At 32.0% G+C, this 9,804-nt stretch overlaps 1 protein-coding gene across 2 annotated transcripts; it reads right to left on the bottom strand.

Moving 5' to 3' along the window:
* Positions 1 to 237: 237 nt before the first annotated feature.
* LOC123698610 (G-patch domain and KOW motifs-containing protein) lies at positions 238 to 6,238 on the bottom strand. Of its 2 annotated transcripts, XM_045645329.1 has the most exons (7): positions 6,157 to 6,217; positions 5,899 to 6,066; positions 5,111 to 5,396; positions 4,526 to 4,614; positions 1,735 to 1,912; positions 1,017 to 1,149; positions 238 to 729 (listed from the first exon to the last, which is right to left on the bottom strand). In XM_045645329.1, the coding sequence occupies exons 2-7, from the start codon at positions 6,015 to 6,017 to the stop codon at positions 278 to 280; spliced, it is 1,257 nt and encodes a 418-aa protein (XP_045501285.1). In that variant the 5' UTR covers positions 6,018 to 6,066; positions 6,157 to 6,217; the 3' UTR covers positions 238 to 277. The 2 variants fall into 2 exon arrangements, with proteins under 2 accessions (XP_045501285.1, XP_045501283.1); XM_045645327.1 differs by having other exon boundaries at positions 5,899 to 6,238.
* Positions 6,239 to 9,804: the final 3,566 nt, after the last annotated feature.

Raw genomic sequence — 9,804 nt, 5'->3', positions numbered from 1 at the left:
ATTCTCGTTGTGATACTAAAAGTTAAGAGATTGCTCGCACTATTCATTCATGTTGATAGTGTAGAATAAGAAAGAGATAGAACTTGGTGCGCTGAAGTTAATGGGAATTTTAACAATTATATCTGATAAATATATCAGTATAAAATTTATTTTAACCAAATGTTTCCTCAACAAAGATAATCTAAAATAATTAAATTCTTATCACAAGTGAATATAAGGTATAAAGAAAACAACACCTTTAAAAAAATCATATAATAAAAGTCACATTCAATTAATCTTATTTCCTATGTTTCTTATAATTAGGCGACCTATCTCTATCTCTCTTTTTCTTTTTCCCTTTCCTTTTCTTATCAATGTCCCGTTTTTCCTTTGAACTTTTGCTGTGGCTTTTTTTCTTGTGCTTATAATTTGAGGATGAGTCACTGCTTGTACTATTTCTTCGTCTATCTTTTGATTTATTATATTCAGAGTCAGACGAATTTAGAGATTCGTTACTGCTATATTTTTTGCTTGATTTCTTCCTATGTCTTGAATCCCTGTCACTATCGGGTGAATTATTTCTTCTATCTCTTGATCTATTCCTGTTATTCGATAGACGATCTTCATAATCTCTAGGCTTCCTATCATAAGAATTCCTATTAGATGAACTATCTCTATCAGTCTTTGAATGCTTGTTTGTTGGTTTTTGTGTGCTCTCCTGCTTTTTGTATTCTTGATATGAATCAGCATCTAAAATCAGATATTAGTTTTTATTTTATAGAAATTAAATGGAACCGATTTTGATATTTAGTTTTAAGCATTCAAAAATTCTTTAAAAATTTATCATAAATTTTGAAAGTAAGAAAAAAGTGAAAGCCTACCAGGGTATGCAGTATGTATCATATATTATGATCTTTTTCACTAATGCATTTTATTAGTGTACAAGTACGTGACTAACTAAGATCATTATGACGTTGTTATAAAATTATGCATAAATTAACATACCTACAACATGTAACATAGTCAAATATACTCACTAATCACTTTAGATTCTCTGTCATATTCCGATTTTGGCACTGCCTGCATCATGAACTCACTTAAGCTGACTGTTTCCTTTTTTATCGGAATATCAACCATTGCCCTTCCGTTTTCTTCATCGAGACTCACAACCTGTAAAATATTTGTACAATAATATAGTTAAAAGCACTATACTGCTAAATATTTCTAGCTTATACAAGGATATTGTGATCTTTAAGAGCAGCACTACACAAAAAATAATATAGAGTAAAAAATTAAAGATCATTATTTAACTAAAGCTCTTTTAACAATATAGTGCATTCAAGGAATTCCGGATGTCGGGTAATTCGGAAAATTGTGAATACCACTTCAGAGCATCGTTTTATCGTGAAGGCATCGCATGAAAATAAATGGGTTTGATAACAATATTATTCATATTTGTTTAATCAATCAATAGTTACGTATTAATTTAACATTATTGCATTTACTCCGTCATCCGGAATTACCCTATTGCACCTTACTACATTAAGAACTAAAAATACTTTTCGAGTACATGCATGGACTTATTTGAAGCAATATTATAATTGTATAGAAATAGCAATACTATTTTTACATAATATAATAGAAATTCGGAAGAAGTAGATAAATATAGTTTTTATAGCTAAAAGACCTTTCAGAAGTAATAAACGAAGTAGCGGGCTCTTAAAATAATGTTTTAAATTATATTTGTTTAAATACCTGTCCATAGAATCCAGCATATTTCCCTGTCGTAATTTTTACAAATGATTTCTTAACAATTGCAAGTTCTTCCTCATTATCTTTTGTGTTAGATTTCTTCTTTTGATTTTCTTTAATAACTTTATCTGCTCCTAATCCTAATCCTTTGGGTCGAAGTTCTGGAAGTTTGTATTTTGATCTGTGAATTAAAAGTTGAATAATTATTTATTAATCTTTTATCTATTTAATCTATACTAATATTATAAAGCTAAAGAGTTTGTTTTTTTGTTTGAATGCGCTAATCTCGGGAACTACTGGTCCTATTTGAAAAATTCTTTCACTGTTAGATAGCTCATTTATCATGGAAGGCTATATGCTTTATATCATCATGCTACGACCAACAGGAGAGGAGCCACGGGGGTGATACCGCGCGGAGCAGCTAGTATTAAATGTATATACGAAAGTGACGCCTTCTGTTCGTATGTCTGTCCGCCACAACATTACACCTAAACTATAGAACCGATTTGAATAAAATTTCATACAAAGATAGTTTGATCCTGAGAAATGCGGCTTTTCTTTTGATAATAATTTGTCTATACTTGTCCAAACTGCTAACCGCGAAAAAAAAAATTATAGCTTAATATACATAATTTATTTGAATATATTAGTAGGATAACCAAACAATAGTAAATTTTAATTCTGAATTTATTATTGTGTAATAAGTTATATTTCAATTAGGGCTGATTTTTCAATCCTTGGTTAAAACTTATTCATCGAATAACGTATTAAACGACCATTTCAAAAGTGTATTCTAAGGCTAAGCGCGCACCACGATTTTATGCAGCGTGATTATTTTATCGCAGAAATACAACGTATGAGTTACTATGACAATGCGCGCACATGCGATTAAATAATCGCAGCGATTTTAAAATTGTGATTTGTCACATTTTGCTGCGACTGCTCGCGACGCGATTGTCGCGAAAATGAAATGCAGAAAATGAAATTGTATGGTACCGCGCGCACTGCGATAATAAAATCGCACACTCGGGCCCGGCCGGCACTTCACTTGTGTTTCGTCTGTCCAACAGTAAACATCGTAGTGGTATAGGTAGGTACTGTTTGGTAAACATAAACTCAGTAATCTGTCAAAGGTTTGAATTTATTTATTTATTTAACACTTTATTGTACAAGAAACAAAATATACATAAAGGTTACAATAATAAAAAAATAAAAAAGCACAAAGGGCAGCCCTTTGGCGGAATTTTCATTCTATAATAGCCAAAGAATTTTTTGGGATACATCCGAAGTTCATTATATTTCTGACTAGCTTTCCACCCGCGGCATCGCCCGCGCAGTCAAAGAAAAACCCGCATAGTTCCCGTTCCCGTGGGATTTCCGGGATAAAACCGATCCTATGTCCTTTCTCGGGCATCAAAATATCTCTATACCAAATTTACAGACAGACAGAGTTACTTTCGCATTTATAATATTAGTATGGATAAAAGAAACTTTTGACAATTCTATCTGCTGTAAAAGAATGAGTCAAATATAGACGAATTTTCTTTTTTTTTTTCTTCTTATCCTCCGAAGTAGTAAATAAAGACAAGCAACTTGTACGAAATCCATGATGAAAGTGAGTAAGGATCACTATTAAATTATCGCTGTGCGCGCACCGTACTCTTTGCGATTTTCTACAGCGCGATTTTGAAATCGTGTCGCAAAAATTAAAATCGTGGTGCGCGCTCAGCGATAATTTAATTTTTCCTTACTCACTTTCATCATGGATTTCGTACAAGTTGCTTGTCTTTATTTACTACTTCGGAGGATAAGAAGAAAAAAAAAAAGAAAATTCGTCTATATTTGACTCATTCTTTTACAGCAGATAGAATTGTCAAAAGTTTCTTTTATCCATACTAATATTATAAATGCGAAAGTAACTCTGTCTGTCTGTAAATTTGGTATAGAGATATTTTGATACCCGAGAAAGGACATAGGATCGGTTTTATCCCGGAAATCCCACGGGAACGGGAACTATGCGGGTTTTTCTTTGACTGCGCGGGCGATGCCGCGGGTGGAAAGCTAGTCAGAAATATAATGAACTTCGGATGTATCCCAAAAAATTCTTTGGCTATTATAGAATGAAAATTCCGCCAAAGGGCTGCCCTTTGTGCTTTTTTATTTTTTTTATTATTGTAACCTTTATGTATATTTTGTTTCTTGTACAATAAAGTGTTAAATAAATAAATAAATTCAAACCTTTGACAGATTACTGAGTTTATGTTTACCAAACAGTACCTACCTATACCACTACGATGTTTACTGTGTGACAGACGAAACACAAGTGAAGTGCCGGCCGGGCCCGAGTGTGCGATTTTATTATCGCAGTGCGCGCGGTACCATACAATTTCATATTCTGCATTTCATTTTCGCGACAATCGCGTCGCGAGCAGTCGCAGCAAAATGTGACAAATCACAATTTTAAAATCGCTGCGATTATTTAATCGCATGTGCGCGCATTTTCATAGTAACTCATACGTTGTATTTCTGCGATAAAATAATCACGCTGCTTAAAATCGTGGTGCGCGCTTAGCCTAATTGTCCGTATATATGACAGTTTACAGGTGACATTTTAAAATATTCGTGTAATACTTTATTGGACGGATAAATTCTAACCAAGGATTGAGAAATCGGCCCTTAAAGTGTTATATTTCACAATCAAATTCATTAAGAGACACACACTTAGTGAACAGTATTCCATCAGTTTGTGGATGTAACATAATATCATCTGTTAAAGTAATCATACAATACTTACTGATCTTTCCCTGGAGCCCAACCCATTCCACGCAGCATAGCAAGTCCAAAATCTTGTATTGGCACAGATTCATAATCGTCTAATGTTGACTGAAATTATAAAATACAAACATTTTTACAACTTTTTAGCATGCTTAGAGAGGAAAGTAAAATTAGTTATTACATAATACATTGGTTAACCCATTGAGCCCCAAGCGGCCCGATCAGTCCACGACACAATAGATTTTCTATTGTGTCTGTGATTCCGGGCCTGAGTTATTACACTGATTTTATTCTACAAATTAACCAATAATCATAATAATATTGATTTATAATAGAAGTGCTGATAGTTATTAAAAATGTGCCTATTTTTTTAATACATACTGTATTCTTATTACAATAATTATTAATGCTTAAGATTTACTCAGATTACTCATTATTTATATGTAATTTTTAATATTTTCCTTCCCATGTCTGTTTCTATAGGGATGGACGTACACAGTGAAAAAGATATATCAATGACAAAGATTAGGTAAAATATAAGAGGTATCCATTTAAGATTAATAATATAATATATCCAATTATATAACAATATTAATTTTCTTACCTCCTTCTGTCCCTCAAGCACAGGCTGAGCAGGAACAGGTACAACTAAGGTGGACACATCAACTACAGTCTTTTTCTGAGCTTCCTCCAACAACTCCCTGGCAGCCATTTGTTCCAGAGTCTCATTTTCACGTTTTACTTCAGGTATAGCATTATTTTCTTCTTTAGTAGGTTGTTCTTCGAAATTTTCAACTTTTTCCGCTATTTGCCGAAGTCGTTCTGCCGTTATCATAGTGTTTGGTTTCATGGGTATCACCAATGGTGCTTCATCTTTAATTTCTTCACCACTGGAATAAAAAATTATGTGAATTTGTATTATTATATTGTTTCATGTCTTGTATTATGTATATTGATGTTGCTAAATAATAAATATAAATAACTGTTTGGGAAAAGGATGTGTTTCTGTAGGTCCTATGGAATTACCATTTCACTATGATAATAAATTTAAAATAAAAAATGACATAATATGGTGTTCTTTAACACTACCAAGCTGTATGTAGTTGAATTTTAAATGTGAATAAAAATCTGATAGCTTAATGATTGTCTATAATGTACGAATATTCCTATCGAACTACTAAACACTAAACAGTACTACATACAGATCTCTGATAAACCCAATTAAAATATAGCATATACATGAAATTACCATGCCAAGCCAGTGAGTACCTATGTATGTTTGAAAAATTTAAGACACATGGTGAAATTATAGACAATTTTTATCCATTAGTAGCAAGTAATTTATAAATCATATCGTAAACAAATTTGTAAAGCAAAGACATTTGTACATACCCAACTACTTTAATGGACTTCTCTTCCACACATTCAATATATTCCTTCTGTTCTGTGGCCACTGGCTTATCCTGTTTCTTGGTTTTCATAAACCCAAAAGATATTTTTTTAGGTTCCATTTTTGCTTTTCTTCACTTTATTATTTGATGTGTTGATTTTCAAGTTAACCTGTACGTACATAAATAAAAATAATATTATTGGTGAATTGTCTTTATAAGATGTCTCAATAGAATTATAGATAATCATACATATTATTACATGATCAATATTCTGATTTTACAACGTTGATTTGTATTTAAAATACAATTTATAGACGAAAATGCTTCAAAGTTTAATATCAATTAAAATCAAAGAGAAAAGAGTAAGAGAATCTAGAGAATCCAATTTTGGCAATTTCACAGGGTTACCAAATTACACATTTCATTCTCCCTAGAACGCATTTACCTCTCCAAATCCACAACTTCCACGAATATCTTCAATTGAGATATTAGATGAAATATAGTTTCAGTAATTTCATGGTTAGTGCTAAATTAGGTAAATCTGGCATGTTGAATTATTTATTTTATCAGTTTACTGAAATTACAAATGCTATGAATCGGTATAATTACCTAAGGTGCAAATATTTACCCTTATTTTGAGGAATTATTTTGCAAAATGAAAACCCTGTCTTGTTATGACGTTTTACATGACTTATCTGTCATGCTGACATTCGTAGGAATAGACAAAGTGTTTGTTTTTAGTATAAAAATTGATCATGATACATGTAAATTGATCATGATGTACATAAAATGGAAATTGATTTAAAAGTAAAAATTTAGAGCAGTAAAAATGAAAAATAAATAAATTACTTGCATAAAAATTACTAATGAAAATTTATTTCTAAATAAACTGTGAATGAATGAAGTAAATTCAAATTCAAATTCAAATTCAAATTATATTTATTTGCAAGAATGTAGTTACAAATTATAGATGTTTTCATTACAATATTATGTGGCTAATACATTCTACCCATTTATTGGGTGTGCAAATATTAAAAAAGAAAGTTGATTAGTTTAATTATTTAAATGTACACACAATTCAATTTTCACAATTACGCGAACGCACTACGATTTACACGATTATATCACTACACACTTCACTTATCACACACAATTCAGTTTACACTACTTCAAAGTCATAAATTCTTCAATGTCATAAAATTGTTTTACCATTAACCAGTTCGTCAGTTTATTTTTGAAAAGATTTACTGGTAGTTCCTTGAATTGTCCGGTATTTTATTATATATTTTAATAGCCATAAATGTTACACTGTTTTTAGCTTTGTTGATTCTACACGTTGGGAAATGTAATTTGTTTTGGTATCTTGTCAACATATGCGAATTTACTTCTCCTTTCTTCTTAAAGTATTCCGGGTGATATTTTACAAATAAACATACTTCTCTTATGTACATGCAAGTTAAAGTAAGGATCCGTAATTTACTAAACAGAGGTCTACAACTGTCTCTTTGGTTCAAACCGCACAGAGCTCTGATACATTTTTTTTGTGAGACAAATACCTTCCGCACATCACAAGATTGTCCCCAAAGAATGATTCCATATGAAAGTACAGAGGAAACGTAGGCATGATAAGCATTTATTGCTGCATTCATAGAAACAGTATCTCTTAGACGCCGTAATACGTAAACGAAACGATTAATTCTGTCACAAACGTAATCAATGTGTTTGTTCCATTTTAGACCTTCATCCAACAAAACACCCAAGAATTTATGATGATCTACTTGTTCTATTACTTGGTTATCACACTTTATATTTAGGTTTATTTTGGAGCAATTCTTAGTATAAAATTGAATTATTTTTGTTTTTAATAAGTTAATTTTAAGATTGTTGTCTTCTAACCATTTTACAATATTTTTAACTGCTTCATTTATATCTCTCTCGTACGTTTCCTTTTCAGTACATTTAACAATTAGGGTAGTGTCGTCTGCGAATAAAACTGATTTGTGTTTCACTGATTTCGGTAGGTCATTAATATACAAGAGAAATAAAAACGGGCCGAGCACACTTCCTTGTGGTACACCTGATCTATTAGTTTTTTTTACTGATCTATATACGTTTCTTGATTGATTTACTATTTGTTGTACTTCCACATACTGATCTCTATCCTTTAAATAACTAGCAATCCATTCTTTGGCAATTCCTCTTATACCATATTTATCTAACTTAAGCAAGAGTAATTCATGGTCTACAAAATCAAATGCCTTGCTCATATCTAAAAATATAGCGCTTACGGGTTTTTTTTCGATGAAGGCTTGAATTATTTCTTTCACCATATCAAAGCATGCTAATGAAGTGGAACTATTTTTCCTAAATCCAAACTGTTCTTTACATAAGATCTTGTTTCTATCAATATAATTTCTAATTCTTTCTAAGATTACTTTTTCAAATATTTTAGATATCACTGGTATTAACGCTATCGGTCTGTAATTTTTAATATCTTTTGGATCGTCTTTTTTAAATAATGGTTTTATCACTGATGTTTTTAGCGCGTGTGGAAAAGTTCCCTGTTCCATCGATAAATTTACAAGAAAAGACAACGGTTCGCAAATATGGTTACTGCAGGATTTTAATATTTTTGTACTTATTCCATCTGTTCCTACTGAATTAGTGTTATTAAGTGATTTTATTATTTTACAAATTTCGATACTGTTTGTAGTAGTAATAGCAAATATTTTTGGCCTAGCTTTAGCCTTCTTTTTCTTTTATTGGCAAGTTTTAGTCTTCATAAAACAAAAAACGATGTGTGGCACTCGGGGACTGCCGCGGTAAAGCTATTGCATGCTATGCCTTCAAGCCACACCTCCGCCCGTCGGAGTGGGGAGCGTGAGGTTTTTTCGTTACGGAATTTCTCGATTCGGTCCCCGCGCTCAAGGCCCGCGATAGGAGCTATGCAATAGCTTAAAAAATATTTTTTTTGACGTGACAACGTCTTATAATTCGATAGCCGGCTGCACGCACGAAACAACATGACTCATGCGGCGTTACCTCGCGCTCTGAGGCGTTCCGTAAGGCTTGAAGTGCAAGCGAGAGCGCGGAACGAGCGACAAAGAAGCACAATCGGCCGTTGTCACGTTCAACTATCGTCAGTAAACCGACTTTACAGACAACCAATTTTTTATTTTAACAGATAACTTACGTCGTGTCAGTAAGAAATTTGTGGCTTTGTACAACAATAATTACTATCCTCGAGCTTAGTCCTCGAGTCTGCAAGAGTTTGCAAAGTCGTCAATCGCACCTGATTAAACCAAAAGCAATAGGATAATATTTATGGACTAAGGAGTGAACTTATTTAAGTTAATAGACGGATACTTGAAAACTATAAATTTAATAATATCTTCTGTAAAACCGACTTTTCGATACATTTTTCAAATTATGTATTTTTTTATGCAAGTATCTAGTTAGGTAGTCATATATTATTTTTATGTCAAGGTAATATAACAGTAAATATTAATTTTAATACTAAGTTACCACTATGTATCTAATATTTATAATGTATTGCTAATAAATTATAGGAATAAACAACAAAACTGTAGGTGAAAAAGTTAAATATTTAAATTATTTTTAAGTTTAATTCACCCGAGCTCATGCATTCCACTACCAGCAACGTTGTCAAGTTCAGTGAAACTGAATTTATGCATTTTTCCGGGCCATAAACAATCTTCCTTAAAAGGTACGAACCTTTTAACACTTTTTACGTGAGTTTGAACATTAGAAGCCCTAAAGAAGCATCTCTGCAATATTTTATTGCTTTGAAAGAGGTATCTACCACTACTACTAACTAATTAGTAGGTACTAATTTGCCAATTCAAAGCGCATACTAATTTATTATATTTTTGGAGGGTAAATCGTT

Source organism: Colias croceus, chromosome 16, assembly GCF_905220415.1.
Source record: "Colias croceus chromosome 16, ilColCroc2.1".
NCBI lineage: Eukaryota > Metazoa > Arthropoda > Insecta > Lepidoptera > Pieridae > Colias > Colias croceus.
Note: the sequence above shows the minus strand (reverse complement) of the source record. Positions and strands in the feature narration are given on the sequence as shown.

Excerpts from the sequence above, each read along its gene's own strand:
- LOC123698610 (XM_045645327.1), bottom strand. The coding sequence starts at position 6,017 with ATGGAACCTAAAAAAATATCTTTTGGGTTTATGAAAACCAAGAAACAG. Across the intron at positions 4,615-5,110 it reads TGCTTGAGGGACAGAAGGAG|TCAACATTAGACGATTATGA; the intron begins GTAAGAAAATTA and ends TTATAATTTCAG. Across the intron at positions 730-1,016 it reads CAGAGAATCTAAAGTGATTA|ATGCTGATTCATATCAAGAA; the intron begins GTGAGTATATTT and ends ATCTGATTTTAG.